This window comes from Odontesthes bonariensis, chromosome 4, assembly GCF_027942865.1.
Source record: "Odontesthes bonariensis isolate fOdoBon6 chromosome 4, fOdoBon6.hap1, whole genome shotgun sequence".
Taxonomy (NCBI): domain Eukaryota; kingdom Metazoa; phylum Chordata; class Actinopteri; order Atheriniformes; family Atherinopsidae; genus Odontesthes; species Odontesthes bonariensis.
Window position 1 is genome coordinate 15,653,475 of NC_134509.1, and position 16,599 is coordinate 15,670,073.

Genomic DNA, 16,599 nt, shown 5'->3' on the forward strand with positions numbered 1-16,599 from the left:
AGCAGCATGTGTCCCTGTTCACCCCCAGCGGGACCTGGAACCCTACTAACCCCAAGCCTCCCACACTGAGCTGAACCGAGTCGGCTCACATTGACACGAGTGTGAAACTGGACAGACTGTAAGAAGATAGGGAAATCTGTTGGTAACTAAATGTCATCTGTGTTTAGACCTACGTGAATGATTTTCTACGTGGGTCCCACTCTGCGTGGGTCTGACTCTTTCTAAGTCTAAACTAAGCAGAATTCTTCGCCGGCTTTATTAATGTTAACACGAAGCAAGCTTGCAGGGATTAGCTGCATGATTTGTTTGGAAGTGGTGTGATTTTAATATGTGCGTGTGAGCATGCTTCGCTCTTAGCCTTTCATAGTGTACAGTATTTTTTTTTTGAGAGTGTTAGCTTGCACAAACAAGCATGATTGCTTGCACAACATTCAAGCAGTGTTTTTATGATTTTAATAAATGCCTGGAAGGTGTCTTTTGTCATCAGAAAGTATTGCAGTCATCCCCAAAATTGTCGTAATATTTTTTTCCTCTTTTTTTATTACAGTTTCAGTTGCAGCAGGCAGTTGTTATTAATTTTTTTTAAAAGGAAAACTGAACTCGCAGGTAGACACAGTTTAGGTTAATTGGTGAATTATTCCCTTGAGAGGCATATTGGGAATTGGCATTGAACAGGCAAGCTGCTGTTTTGCCACATGACCATAAAATATATATTTTTTGTCTTTATCTTTATATCTACGATGTCCTGTCTAACCACAAGGATGGCTTTTTTTTTTTTTTTTTTTGTATAGATTTCAACAGAGTCCTGTTGATCTGAAAGGACTGGATTTGTTTTATTTATGACCGTAAAACAAAATCAACATCCCAAAATGCCGTTAATGTGTGTTTCGATCCCTTTTTCTTTCACACTGGGAGAAAAATTAGTTGTGGAAAAAGGAGAGGCTGGTTAGTCTCACACGCTGTTCCAGATTAAAACTCGTTTTGCTGCAGGCAAACTGGCAGCACAAGTCCACTCCTGCAGAGTTTTTATCCCGATGCAAAGTTAATCTGTAGCCTGAAATGAGTGTTCTTTACTTTGGTTTCAGCTAAAAAAAAAAAAAAAACACCCCTTGAAATCAAAGTAACATGTAATTTTGGCCTTATCCCTCAGCTTGGATCTCTGTCTATTTCGGTATTTAAAGGAGAGGTTTATGTTCACATGCTGAGTCTTATCTGCTGCTCTCCTGGCTTGATACAGCTCATTGTGTAGTGTGTTCTTTACATGCTAAGTGGCTGCCAACAGCTTAGAAATGCAGTCTTTGACGTGAAGGCAGGTTTTTACAATGGCTCTGAATTGCTAAGCACGTTTCCTTAGCACTAAAAAAAAGAAAAATAGAAAAACCAGTTAATTGTTTGTCCAACCAAAACTGTACAAAATAAACTAATAAACTTGAATCTTGAATCACCCCCGCAGATGAACACTCAGCTAAACTGAGATGTGCCTGAGCACACATTGATGTTAGAGGGGTCATCTGTCCAGTTAAATAGCCTCGTCGAGCTGTAACCGTGCTCAACTCCATAGTGCACGCTGACTGATTGATCGTGCTCATGGTCCATACCATGTGACTCCTAATAAATCCATCAGTTTCATGAGTGTATTTCTGTTCAGTCGTGTCACATCTAAGCTGAAACAAACCACACCAATAAAGGAGCAGATCTCAGCTCTGCGGCGATGGTGAAGTACTCTACTGGTTACATGAACTGCTGCTTTTTGGGCATTTATCAACCAGAATAGAAACAAAAAAGGAAGATTACGGTTTTTCATGCTTTTTCATGTATTGCTGATGTTTTCTCTTTAGGTCAAATACATAAACACTATGATACAAATTTTTATAATTTTTTTTTCTAATTCTAGTAATTGATTTAAACGTATGTAGGTGTTTTTTTTTGGGGGGGGCCTCACCTGCATTTTCTTATTGCAAGATTTCTCCTGCCACTGTTAGCATGTGATAATGAAATCCGATGAAGTTTTTAGTCTTTAACACAATACTCACACTTTTAACTTGAGCTTTTATTATCAAGGGTTAAGTTCTAAACTTCACTCAAGAAAGATCATTGCAATTTAACTGTTTTAACAATTTATCTGTCACGTGATCTCCCACACGACATTCTGTTGCGCCAACATCCTTCATTCATTTGTAGAACTCGTCATGGGACTTAAAGTGAAACCTGGGACCTCCTTGTTGCTGATAAAGTCGGAGACAGTTTTTTGTTTACGTTTAAAAGTGCCATATCCCAGTTCATAGAAATTGAATGCAAATGCATTACTTTTTAAGTTATCCTGCTATTAAGCAGACAAATTGATGGAACCAGCCACATAGCCTCCTTGACAGTGATAGAATCTCAGTAATGGCTGGAGAGCCAGACCAGCGCTGATCTTTCAGGCTCAAGAAAACGGGGCCAAGGCCCATTGGGCTAAGGCTGGGATTACAAACTCTGTTCTCCTGTTTCCATTAGCTATGCCGACTTCTCTCATACACAGCCAGTTATTGTCATGGCTGCAGCGTCAGGCTGGGGACACTAGCTCCATTATTGTGACTCTGGTTTCTACACAGTGGGCACACATGGGAGGGACTGGAAACACAATAGACTGTTTCATTCTGAGTTTATTTGTACTGTGCTGCTGGTCTATTTACTCCCAGTTTCTGCTGACAGTTGACCAGTCAGGAAGAGAGGAAGGATTGTACCTGTTAAAGCTCTGAGAGTATGTTGATGCGGTGTTTAAACACTGTCTATAAAAATGTTTTCTCAATAAAATCCCTAGAAACAAGTTGACAACCTTTTGGAAAGTTGAAATGAGAAAGCTGTGAGAAAGGTAAGGTTTGAATCTCCAGAGATTCCCATGGAGGTATTGGGGGTTTGGGTTTTTAACTTGGGAACAGCTGATTTGATGTTGTCTCATGCAGCATTGGCCGATAACATGGGGGAAATCTCTCAGATGGATAAAATACTCAGAGCCAGAAGTTCAACATTGGGAGTGTAAAGTTGCTTCTTCACAGTCGCATCTCCAGGATTACACCATCTTTTGTGAACAAGCACTGCAATCTCTCCTCCTTTACTGTTACCAGACTTTATGCGCTTTCTGTTCTGCCTTTACAGTCTGAGAGCTGTGTAGAGAGGTGTTGCAGTGCGAGATACTGTATGTTCTTACCCCATGGCTCGGTGAAACGCATAATCCCTCAGTTCCGGTATTCATGTTGTGTCCTCATCAGCTCTCTAAGCTTGTCCTTCTTATCTGCAACATCCCCATGTTGCTCCTGCCCAACGTCCAGGACATCTCCTCTTCAACTTGCCTCTATTCAGGTTCTGATTGCGGGCATTGAAAAGCTCAAACGTGGAAGCAGCTTCCCCATTGGAATGGATATAGATCATAATGGATGTGTCAGAATTACCACAAAGATGCTGCAGCACAGCATCCAAACCTGCATAGAGAAATATTTAAGAAATACAAATATTTTAAATAACTAAAAAAGGAAATAAAATGTGAACCTTCATGTATTCTTTTTGAAAATTTCTAGAGGATACAAAGAAAAAGACTCAGTTTGTCCAGAGCTGCTGCAATAGGCTGCCTCTAGTGCGACACCATTCTAGAACATGACATTGAAAAGTATTCATTTAAAAAATAAATAAATAAATAAAAAAGTCATAATCTCTTAACGGTACTTTAATTGCTCTGGGTAATTATCTTAACATGGTGTCACCCTTTTCTGTGGGTTGCAATAGAGATGTGGTGGAAACAGGCTTTTTCTGTGATAAATCTACATAATGTCTGTCTCTTTCTGTAGGTGGTGAAGATCCTTGAAAAGCATGATCCCCTGCGCAGCAGCTCCACCCTGCCTTCCCTGGGTGTCATCAACCTCAGCTCCAGCTCTAGCAGCAGCCCTCGCTTTGGCCCCATCCCTGGAGATGAGGCAAACGCTGTGCAGAATTATGTGGAGCACATGCTCTTCCTGCTGATGGAGGAGGAGAGCGGTGAGGCTGGAGCTATGGGCCCCATCCTGGAGTTTGTGGTGATGGAAAATGTGATGGAGCGTCTATTCGTGTGGAGCCTCCGCAGGGAGTTTACAGATGACATGAAACTGGAACAGCTGAAGATGTATGAGATGCTGGTGGGCCAGGCGCACCAGCCTCTGCTGCATCACAAGCCCATCCTGCGGCCGCTCATGATGCTGCTGTCCTCCTGTTCGGGCACAGCGGCGCCTGCCGTCGAAGCTGAGCTGGTGCTGCTGCTCAACCAGCTTTGCTGCGTTCTGGCTAAGGACCCCTCAATCCTGGAGCTTTTCTTCCACACCAGCGAGGATCAGGGAGCCACCAACTTCCTGATCTTCTCCTTGCTCATCCCCTTCATTCACAGGGAGGGCACAGTGGGCCAGCAAGCCAGAGATGCCCTGCTGCTTATAATGTCGCTGTCTGCTGAGAATGAGCGAGTGGCCAATCACATCGCAGAGAACACCTACTTCTGCCCGGTCAGTCCTAAATGAAAAAATTACTTTACTTTTTTGTCATTTCTCCCAGTCCCATCATTACAATTTCCTGGCATTCCTTTAAAGAATCTGGTGTTGAATGATACAAATGTCTGGCATTCATAAGATTACATCTTGGTTGCAAGCTAATCCCATATGAACAATGCTATTTAGCGGCTGCAGAACGCGCTGTGAAAAATGCGTTTTGATTTGCTGCCAATCAAACAACAAGAGTCTGAATTGAATTGGTTACAAAGGCATCCACAGGGAGACAACAGTGGCATCATCCCACTGAGGATGTATACATTACCACAACACTAATGATGCACTCATCTTAGGAGCATTGCAACAGGCTCTGGTGTTGTTTGAAATCCTGCCTTTGGAAATACTAAGAAGCACATGACAAGAAAAGATTTTATGTTGAAAGTATTTTGTTGACAAGTGTCTATATTATATGATGGTCAGTACTGCAGGAAATTTTGCTGCTCAAAACCTGTAGGAGACATAGACCTACTGTATATGTATGCCAAAGGATGTTGCTGATGGAGAGCTGCCCTCATAGTATCTTCATCACCTACTAAATCATGAGAAATCACAGCTATCATGCGTGTCATATGGTACACTGCCTCATTGTTAAATGAATGCCCATAGTATTTATTTCTTTATTCACTCTTTGCCAATTTATTTAGAAAACGGTTTATTTAAAGACTGTATACTTTACCTGAGGCCTATATTTGGAAAAAAGTGTTTTTTTTTTTTTTTTTTTTTTTGCAGAACATGTCAAATCTTTCCATCATGTAGCTTTTGTTATGCAGCCTAAACAGATTTTTTTATTTTATTTTTTGAAAATCACTTCTTTAAACTCCTCTAGCCAGGCATTGATTAAACCCAATCAATATTACATAGTTTATTTTTACCTTAAAATAGTCCCATTATGTCTTAAATTGTTTTGTTGTTTCACCCTTTCCATATTTAAAGTGTGTAGATGTGTGAGTCTGCATTTTGGCCATGCATCCATCTCCACTTCTTGCCCAACTATTGGACTGTATATGAGAAAGATGTATCCACTGTGACCTCACTCACTAGTTGCTAGAGTACCTTTTTGACTTTTCAGTTGTCTGTTTTTTATTTATTTGTCTGTCATCAAGTCAATCAATCAATTAATGAGGTGACCATATATGGACAAGACATGACTTCTGTTTCACCTTGCACACATCACACACATCATTAAGTGTAAGAAAACATCAGCAGTAGCAGTAACATCATAACTGTATGACATTACTGACTCATATCAGACATGGTGATAAAGCTTGCAGGCTGATGAAAAATGTTTGACATCTTTGTTGTCATCTTGCTTTGGTAAATTAGCATGCTGAAGTTTGCTAACTAGCACCTAATGGGAGGCATTGTGATTTGTTGTTAGCCCTAAAAGAAAGAAGACTTAAAGTTTTAACCGTATCGCGTGGGGATCTCTTAAATGTACCAATTTTAGTATATCCCATCTAAAAGTTGTCAAGATAATTTGCTTAGAATATCAACTGTGGACCTTCTGTGTTGGGTTGTCAACAATTGCCCAAATTAGGTTGGGACCTGGGATGTTATATCATATTAAAACACTGACTCTCCTCTCTCCCTCAGGTGCTGGCCACAGGCTTGAGTGGCCTGTACTCATCTCTGCCCACCAAGCTGGAGGTTCCCAGTGAAGAGTGGCACTGCCTGAACAAAGAGGACTGGTTGCAGATGCCATCACTTGTCCAGTTTCTCAACTCACTGGAATTCTGCAACGCTGTTATTCAGGTGATCATGTGAGCATAGGCTGTATGAAAAGGATGAATTTAGCCCCCACTGGTTTGTGGACTTCTAACGTGTTGACTTTTGAAATTGCTTGTAAATGGGAGCTTGTTAATCTCAAAGTCGCTTGCTCTTAATTATAGGCTGCTCTATTGTCTATTGTACTGTAAATGGGGCTATAATCTGCAAAAGTGGCATGTTATATTGAACTCGTACACCAGCGACTGAGATCATAAACTTCAAGCAAAATGTCTACTGAGTTAATAACGTTACATAAACTCCTACATTAGCTTCATTTTTAAGACTAAGAGGCTCTGCCCATCTTTTATTTAGTGGCTACATGAGGGAGAGCCTATATGCACTCCGCTCTGCAACATATAAAATGTACTGACACGTGGCTGCAACTCAACTCAGTCATGAGTCATGTCTTTTAAGAACATCTCCCTTGATACTGACTGTTCCCAGGTGGCCCACCCTGTTATCAGAGACCAGCTGGTGGCTTACATCTGTAATGGCTTCCTCGTGCCTGTTCTAGCACCTGCACTGCACAAGGTAGGACTCTCCTTCCTCGTCCTCTTCACCCTCGTGCTATACGGAGTACATATGCCAGGTGGAAGTTGTGAATACATTTTTGCCCTAAACCTAACCCTGATGACATGTTATTAACTGTCAGATTATTTAATGTTTTTAAACAATTTGTTTGGAGTCATCACTTTATGTAGCCCACATCGGTGAATGAAATATTAGAATCGCCCATCTTCCCCCTTTAAGTCAAAGTCTTTACAGATTGATACAATTATTAATATTTTTTTTTTGTGCTGTGTTCTGTGCCTTTAAAATTTTTGATTTGTCTTGACACTAACACAAACATTCACTGCTGACTCTGAAGCTCACATTGGAGGAGGTGATGACCACCACAGCGTACCTGGACCTCTTCATAAGAAGTGTGTCTGAGCCGGCCCTGCTGCAAACCTTCCTCTCCTTCATCCTCGTCCACCGACATGAGAACGTCCATATTTTAGATACGTTAGTCAGCCGCATCAACACCCCCTTCCAGGTATGGTACAAACCCACCGAGAAACGGCTATGAAAACAGGCTTTGTCGTAGAACTTGGCTCGTCGTGCTCACACATCATGACTCATGTTTAAAGAGCCAGAAACGGGTGTCGATTTAAAACCAGCTGCAGAAGCTTCTGATACCTTTAACTTTAAATGCCAGTACCAAAGCAGGCAGATTATTGCCATGGTGATTTTCAGTTGGAGGTTTTTAACCTGTTTGTAAGAGAAACTTGCATGTTTTATATATACATATATAAAAATATGATTTCCAAAATCAACAGTCCAAAACAACAGACTGTATACAAGAGGGACATAGTAGTGAATAGTCAATGGTGACTCAGAATCTTACTCAGAATCCAAGGCCATTGTTATGCTCTTGCTGAAGTGACTTGTAAGTCACAACCTAACACATATCTATGTATTTCTATGTTTCATTAAACTGGTTGTTATGCCCCGCTGCCCTGCATGTTTTACACGTGTCCCTGGTCAAACGCGCCTGATTCAGATGAGGAGATTATCAAGCTCCTGCTGGGAATGATGAAGAGCTGATGAGCTGAAGAGCTGATGAGCTGTCTCCCTTGTTCAAAGCGGCAACGTCGGAACAGGGAATCATGTAAAACAGGACCGGGGTCTTGGCAACCAGCACTAGCATTACTGTAGTCTATTTTTACTTAAGGTTGGGACCAGAGTTTACAAAATGAACATTGTGCTTTATTTTTTAATTTTTCAATTTATTTGGGAAATACAGAGGTCTTAGATGATGTAAGAAGGAGGGTCAATGAGAGAAAGAATTATTGGTACTTTCTCTTAAGATAATGAAAGAATTAGATTTTTGACAATTAACGTTTTGACTAATTGATCATTTAAGCATTATTTCATAAAAATGAAGAGTTTTTCCGGTTATGCTCATCAGATTTTTATGTCTTTGTGTCTTTTCATGGAATATTCCAGTTGGGCACTGTGTCGCTGGCACTTTTCCGCACCCTCATTGGCTTATACTGTGAAGATGTGATGCTGCAGCTCGTATTGAGGTGAGTAACCCATTTATGATGCATGCCGCATCTAATTGGTCTACAACATGATGAGCTTTTACTATCTACCTCCCACTGTTACCATCTGTCTGCTCACAATCCTTCCCTACGCCTCCCCCTACGACCGCCCATTGGTTTTTCTAATGCTCCTTTTCCATCTGCCTCCGTAGGTACCTGATCCCCTGCAATCACATGATGTTGAGTCAGAGACGTGTGGTGAGGGAGAGGGACTTCTATTCGGGGTCGGCGGCCAAGATTCTGGCCTTGACGCCGTCCTGCTGCTCTCCTGATCATAGTCCCCCACCCCTCCGACAGCTGGATTCCATCCTTTTTTCCAAGGGTGCAGAGAGTCCCAATAAGTCAAGCAATACAGGTAACAAAGAATAAAGCAGAAAAATGTGTTTCTTGTTTATTAAAACGAAGGACTTTTTTTTTTTTCCTCACTTATACTGTGGTAGAACAATGTGAAATATTCTTTGCACCACTATATAGCGGGTAAAGCTTTAGATGTGAAGGAGCTGCATCTATGATATATATATATATATATATATATATATATATATATATATATATAAAAAAAAAAAAGACCACTTGGAAAATACGATCGTATTTTCATTTGAATAGATTATGATAACAGGTTGTTAATAAGCCAAAAGATGTTGCACTGAACGCCGGTAAGGCGAGGCAGTTTATTATGCTTCACGTCAAGCTTAGGGAGAAAACTTGGCAACAAATAAGAGAAAGTTTCCATTTTATGTTTCGCTTTAAAAGAGCTTCAGAAAACAAATTTGACTACAAATTAGATAAAAGCATACATGTTTGATAAATGTGTAGACGTGCGTAAAATAAAGTTTAAGAAATAAGGTGGCATATTAATCAAAAAGCGGTGGAAAATAACTGACACACCGAAGGCTTACAGTTGGAACAAAGCTCAGTTCCAGGTTGACTTGGCCCCAGCAGAGGGCAGCAGAATGACTAAAAGCCACTTCACTTTGTTCGGTTAGATATCTGGACTCTACCAGCTGACCTGTTCCTAAAGATCTGAGACTATTGCTGGACTTGTTCTCAGTGAACATATTTGATATCAAAGCACCAAACTTTAAACCATCATCAGTGGGTACACCAAGATTCTTAAGTGTTAGTTTTGGTGCTTTTTTTCTCTTTAGTTAAACTCTGAGTGCATGCCTTCGTTCTTTATCAAAACATATTGTCAGTCGTACTTTTATTTAGTTAAAGAAAGGTATAGATATGACACAAAGCGTAGCAGGTCTTTGAGGCTATAGTGAGTGCACTGGATACATCTGGGTATCCTCTGAATTACTGCGAGAGACAGCCCCATCCTCTCTGAGAAATATTGAGAAGGTGAAGCACGTAAAGCTTCTAAAGAAAGGCCCCCAGAATTGACCCTTGTGGGTTTTCTTACTCCACTTAACTTATTTTTATATTCATAATCAGCATTGCAGAATAAATATCCACTGCTTTGTTGGTATGATCTGTACCACGGATGGACTGTTCTTTATCCAGTTGTCCAGTATATCTAGAAGTAGTTTTACAAGTGAAAGCCGTAGTTTAATGGCAGGCGAGAATGGATGTGATTCAGAATCTGAGACTTTTTATATATTCGATGGAAGAAATATGCGCATTTTTTTTTTTTAATTGACAGACACTACGGTTTAATGCAGAGGAGGGATTTATAAACCATATTAGGAGTGCTGATGATATTAGCATTGATGATAGGAGAGATGGGCCTAGAACTGTAAACAGAACTTCATTCTCATGCAGTGAGTATGAGGTGTGAGGTCGTATATAATTTGAGGATGAAATCTCAGTACGTGTCACAGTCTAAATGAATCATTCTTTGCAGCTGCGTTGTTGAACAGATTTTATGAATATTTTTGCTGCTTTCAAAATCAGCTGCAAGTTGAAATAATTTAGCTGGTTTTTCATTTACGGTTTCACTATTCATAAGCCCATTTAAGTGGGACGATGTTATAACCAAAGTAATGGTCGTGTGCAGTCAAACCAAAAAGAACACAAGACAAGTGTACAATTGTTTACTGTCATTTAAGATAATAAAAGTATGATTTATGCATGTTACGAGATCAAAATATGTTCAGACATATGGTGCGCTGTAAGATGTTGAACTGCATTTAATTGGAATATGAGAAGATAACAGGGATGGTTGTTAGTATTTTATCAAGTACTGAGATCTCCTGCTGTTTCGCTGTATTGCATCACTTTACCCCTTGTAGTTAGATGTCAAGCTCATTATTTTTGCTCTGTGTGAGTGCTGCATTTCTACGCTACATGCCAGCTTTTATAATTTCTGATCTGTTTTTGCTAGAGGAACAAAAGAGCTTCTCAGAAGAGGACGATGGTTCAGGTAACTCCTGCACCATCGGGTCAGAAATCTACCTGGATGTCAGCTATCTTCATTACCTCTATGACGCCCGACTTAGCATCAGCAGCTGCATGCGGGCCTGTCAGGTTTGGTCGGCACCATATGATGGCGAGAACCCACTTCCTGAGAAATACCAGCCGGGCGTCCTCGAGGAGCCAGGGCTGAAGAGTCGACAAATCCAGATGGGTCTGAAGAGAGTCCCACAGCTACTGGCGCCACCCCCTAGACCCAGCCGGCTATCAAGTGCAGAGCCATCCCTAGTCAACCAGCTGGAGCTGGAGTGGGATGATAGTTATGACGCATGTCCGGTGCAAACAGGCGAGGCTCCTGTAGAGAACAAAGCTCCGCAGCCTTCTCCTGCTGAGCCCCCAAGTCACATCCAGGAAATGAGAAGAAATGCTATCATGTTTGTTAAAGGTGCATACATTGAGGAAAATGAGTTCCAGGATGATGCCATGGTATACGATCTCGTTGCAAAGAAAGACACCACAGAAGCTGAGAAGTGCAAACCCAGAGGCTCACAATCAGAGGAACCTCAGCAAGACTCTGCAGAAGTCCCCTTAAGAAACGGGCTCAGTCTAACGCTTCTAGACCCTGTAATGACTGATAATGGCAAGAACAGCTTGGAGACCAAAGCCAAAGGTCCGACTGATTGCAACGCCAACCTCCAAAACAGCGGCGCTGTTGAGTCGGGTGAAGACCTTTTAGCTCAGTATGAGGAGCTCATTCGTACTTTGGATCCTGAAGCAGGTGTGAAACAGGTCAAAGCTGATGGAGAGTTGAAGAATCCTATCACACCAATGGAGGAGGAGGACGAGGACGAGGACGAGGACGAGGAAGAGATGGACTTCACCTCCTTCTCTGCGGAAACCCCAGAGCCAGAGAAACTGCAGTCACCATTTGGGACAATTAACAGGTTACTCAGTGGAACTGCAAATCGAAGCCATTCGGTGCCTTTTACAGGTAAGGAGAGAGGAGTATTATTATAATTATTCACCAGAGATGGAAGTTAAAAGATTATTACTCTTCCCGCAGGCCCATTTGTGAGTGTGCTGTTATCTCGTTTGGAGAATATGCTTTCAAACTCGGTTCATATCAACCTGTTGCTGACGGGCATCTTGGCCCAGTTGGCTGCTTACCCTCAGCCTCTCCTTCGCTCATTCCTACTCAACACCAACTTGGTTTTTCAGCCGACTGTTCGCTCCCTTTATCAGGTAACCTACGTGCGTGGAAACCTGCAATTTTGCTTTGCAAATGAGACTGACCTTTCAAATAATGAGATGAAACATTAGCGGAGCTTCATTCACACTTGTGTCTTTTTCTATAACTTTTTCCAGGTGCTAGCTACTGTGAAGAACCAGATAGAAGAGCAGGCTGCCAGCAGGAAAGACTTTCCAGAGCTAATCATTGCCGCTCAGCACTGGTTATTGGCAAGAGAGGCTTCATTCATAACAACAGGTGAGAATACACAGCTATGAGTGTCTTCTGCTATGCCCTCTATGACTGGAATCTGTATTAGCAAACAATAAAAAATCCTAACCGAATAGTAAGTCAGTCAGATGATTACAACTCTCGTGTCCATTTAGTACACATGAAGTTACAAACGTTTGTTTAGTTTAGCATTAAAAACTGGAAATGGGTAAGTGAGTAGCCTGGCTAAAATAGCATGTTGTTGTTTTTTCTTCCCTTTTACATAGTCCAGCAGTTACTCAAAAATCATCTGTGGTTCTCAAAACTGAACATTCCGACTTTTTGCCATGAGATTTAAATAAATAAATAAATAAATGCCAGTCCACACGCTCGGCAAGACCAAGTCTCTGCTGCTGGCCTCCTCTAATTTCTCCTTGTGCTAACTTCTCATTTACAAAAAGTAGGATTGATTTATTTCTTATTTTTTTCAATATTCTGCTTGGAACAGGCTGTCTGACCTTGCCTTTCTAAGATTGAATGTGTTGCTCTGCAGATTCAAAGCAAAAATCCTGAGCCTTAGCACTGGTGGCTGATTTATTTATTTATTTTTTAAATTAATTTATTTTTTCTCATGTTGCGCATTTAAAAACAAAAATAAAACTTGATTTTCAGGGATGAAAAGAAACAACATTATCAGGACGATCACCAGGGATGTTTTCCTGCCCCTTACCCCCAGTCTTTATGCTACGCTTAGTAAACCAGCTGCTTGTACACCAGCTGCTTGTACACCCCTGTGCGATATTGGAAATGACAAACATTTGTTTTAGAACCGTATTTAAACTGTTGGCACCAAAGTAGAAACTCATAGCAACAAATGTGAACACACAGCCATCAGACACTCAAGTTAGCAAGTCATTTCCATTTTGCCTGACTGCATAAACATGGCATCGGAATAACTTGCGAGCACCAGAACTTCCTGTTGTTGACCAGTGGGCCGTGTTGATCCACATGTCTGCGTTATGGCTGCATGTGGAAAACAATTTTTAGGGGAATTGGGAAATCCAAGACCAAGTAAAAAAATCAGCCATTACACAGTTACAGCAGTAATCAGGCAGTGCAGCGCGGGCCAAAGTACCATTTATAAGTGCTGCAGTGATGTCTTCCTGAAAGCACGCTATAGTGTCCTACTTTTAGGAAGCAGAATGAATTCTTCATGTTTTCATGAGGTCATACATCTTTTGCAGTGTAGCTACAGTTTTAATTTGAGCCCTTGAGCTTTAGCGATGTTTTAGAACTATATCCCTATAGTTTCAGAGCTGTGGAGCTGTAAAAGCTCTAAAAAAAAATGTCAGAGGAATGTTTGTGTAAAGATGAGAGATGGGGAATTTTAAAGGGAATATTTTATTTTGTTTTATCAGACAGATCCTACTTTTCAAATTATTCATAAAAGGAGAACTCGGCATTGGAACTTTTCTCTTCATAACATGTCTCACATGCAGATTTGTGCGTGTATCAGCCATACATTGTTCTACCCGTGTGTTTCCTTTTCTCCATGGAACCTAATCAATTCGTCTCCTCTCAGACAAAAACGGCAGCAGTGGCTCCAACCACCATGATGGGGGAAGGATATTAAAGAGTTCGCCACCACCAAAACCTAAAGCAATCTCTCCGGATCAGACGGAGGTCTTTGCTACCGTCCTCTTCACAGAGTTCCTCAAAGAACTGGCTGCGATCGCACAGGAGCAGTCCATCTTATCTTACATTCCTATGGAAGAGTAATAGTGTCCCAGCACGCCTCTGATGATGGATGGAGCTTGACTCTTTGGATATATATATATATATATATATATATATATATTTTTTAGCCATCTTTTTCAGGTACTACTTGGAGTAATCGTGTGATTGTAAAAGTATTTTTTCTTTTTCCAAGTTAAAAAAATCAACTTCAAGTGCTTTTTGATTTCTTCACCCTACTTTTGTAAAAATGTTTGGCAGCCAAGACGGAGGTCCGGACTTTGAGCTGTTAAATCTTGACCATTTTCCTTAACTTGCACCAGCTAATTACCTTCATACAGCTAAGCACCGGGTTCACAGACCAAAGACTGTAGTGTTTTTGGTTTTTAATGGAGAAAAACAAAAACAAACCATTTTTAGCAAACATCTGCCCTTTATCGGACCAGTCAGGTCTCAGCACCTGTTCTGAATGTCTTCTGGAACCAGCGCCAACCACGACATGCTGTTCAGTCTGGTTCAGTAAAACAATCAGGTGGCCTTTTGGGAGTTTTGCCTTAATGCCACAAGATTACAATTAATCTTGATTGATCATTATTTCCCCTGTACTCGACTGGCAGCAGTGCTGGCGACATCGCATAAAACATGTCAAAGCTTAGGCTTTGTTACTGAACCACTGTTACTCAACTTAATAAGTTGGTCACCTTTGTCTTTAAACTACAGAGTGGATTTCCACAAAATCTTTGTGTGCTCGACGGAGATTGCTTTGGTGATTTTTCTTTTTTGCTGATTCATGATGGTACCTCAGGAGTTTTTTTTTTTTTTTTTTTTTTTTTTTTAAATGCACATTCTGTTCTCGTACTTCTTGAACAGCTGTGGGTGAAGCAGTTTTCCTACAATGCACTAGTTTCTCACCTTCTCTATATCTGTACACATTGACAAACTGGATCAATGTTGTATTTAATTCGCCTTACTTTTAGTGATGCTTTTTCATATATGTGTGTGTATATATATATATATATAGGGAAAATAATGTGGTGAAATAGAACACTGCAAATCAAGCATGTTTGGAGTAAACGTAAGTTTAGCATATTTTGATAATGGGAATGGGTATTTAAATTATTATTTTTCTTAATTGTTATCAACGTTCTGCTTAGCAATTGTGGAGGGTTTTGTAAATTCTGATAGTTCTGAAATCTCATAATTATTCATTTGGTGAAAACAAATTCTGAATGTTACCAAGGGCAGCCTGTTGTGAATTAACTTTATTTTAGTCCAGTTATTGCACACGGTTGATAGTATGAATGAAGAAATGAGATCATTCGGATACATATATATTTTGTAACAAAGCGTGTGTGTGTATGTACTTGCAAACTGGTGCCTTAATTTTTATTTTAGTTAATATTTTCCCTGTTTTTTTTCCCCCTTTTTAGATGATTATTAAATGGATTTAAACAGAAGTAGGATTTTTACAGTTTAAGCATAAACTGTATTGGAAAATATTTTATTACAATAAGCTCAAACTAACTAAAAGTCTAATACCTGCGCACAGGCTGAAAGTAGGCAACAGTTGAGACATTATGTAATTTAGAAATGTACTGGCAGTCAAACATTTTCTCAAGGAAATCTGGGGTGGACCTCTATGCAGTTCCTTCATTTAGGGACGGGTTATTTCTGATGGTTTTTTTTTGTTTCTCTCATTAAAAAAAAAAAAAAAAAAAAAAAAAAAAAAAAATCAATAATCAGACCCTGACACACTAAACTGCTTTAAGTATTTCTGAGTAAACTGTTGGATTATCTGGAAAAATGGTAAAGAAAGTGGGCTGTGAACAAGGCAGCTCATAATTTGACTCCCTATGACAGATTACTCACATTACTCTAAAGGATGAAGTGATGGGTTCATTCTTGGTTGGAATAAATGTTTATTTTATGTTTCTATTTTACTCATTGCTATGCAGGGAATGAATTATGCACCAGGTTCTTTGTGAACTAACTGACTTTCAACACAAGTTGTACATTTGTTTCACTTAGTCATTTTTTTGAATTGTGGGAAACAGGTCTTTCTCTCCAATGAAAGAATGTTGCAGAGCACTTTATCAGCCTGCAGTCAGTACAGCTACGGTTAGTTTCTGCCTCAGTTAGAAGTCCAAAGATTCTGTGTTTTCTGTTGAAGGTTTGACCAGGCTGCTGTTTGTTGATGCCCGAGATAAAAATGCATAAAGACAATAAAGAAGATTTCTGCTAAATTAAACCAGATATGGTTAATGTGTTGCCTTTTTTTTTTTTTCTTAATTCACTTTATGTTGCACGGTTTGTGCAAACAGGTCATTACATGGGTGGAAAATATATTAAACTAAAAATGTCTCTGCCATCGTTAGCTGTTGATTCCTTTTTATATGTCCATGTAAAAAGAGTTTTGTATTCACGTTAATTCATATCTAATTGGTTTTCTTAAAAAGGTTTATGGCAGGGAAAATGCAATACGGATAGTAGTATGTACAAGAACAGGATTAGAACATGTTTAACCACAAGAGGGGGCTAAATGATCACTCTGCTGCTGGGATGCATGAACTGGGCAGGGTCCAAGAGCATCTGTCACGTCAGCAGTTTGCTTCACAAATAACCATAATGGCCAGTCTGGTGATAGCCAGTCGTATGTAATCTGTAAAGAACA

General features: G+C 40.2%; 1 protein-coding gene across 2 annotated transcripts in view; it reads left to right on the plus strand.

Annotated features, from left to right (window-relative positions):
- fhip1aa (FHF complex subunit HOOK interacting protein 1Aa) overlaps positions 1–16,176 on the plus strand; it is a 31,325-nt gene extending 15,149 nt beyond the window's left edge. For both annotated transcript variants that reach the window (XM_075463168.1, XM_075463169.1), the window contains 10 exons: positions 3,825–4,505; positions 6,141–6,299; positions 6,759–6,845; positions 7,183–7,350; positions 8,304–8,383; positions 8,554–8,756; positions 10,728–11,747; positions 11,820–11,998; positions 12,122–12,242; positions 13,777–16,176. In XM_075463168.1, the coding sequence (XP_075319283.1) occupies positions 3,825–4,505; positions 6,141–6,299; positions 6,759–6,845; positions 7,183–7,350; positions 8,304–8,383; positions 8,554–8,756; positions 10,728–11,747; positions 11,820–11,998; positions 12,122–12,242; positions 13,777–13,973 (2,895 nt within the window). In that variant the 3' untranslated portion in view covers positions 13,974–16,176. The remainder of the gene's footprint in view (positions 1–3,824; positions 4,506–6,140; positions 6,300–6,758; positions 6,846–7,182; positions 7,351–8,303; positions 8,384–8,553; positions 8,757–10,727; positions 11,748–11,819; positions 11,999–12,121; positions 12,243–13,776) is intronic.
- The last annotated feature ends 423 nt before the right edge of the window (positions 16,177–16,599 follow it).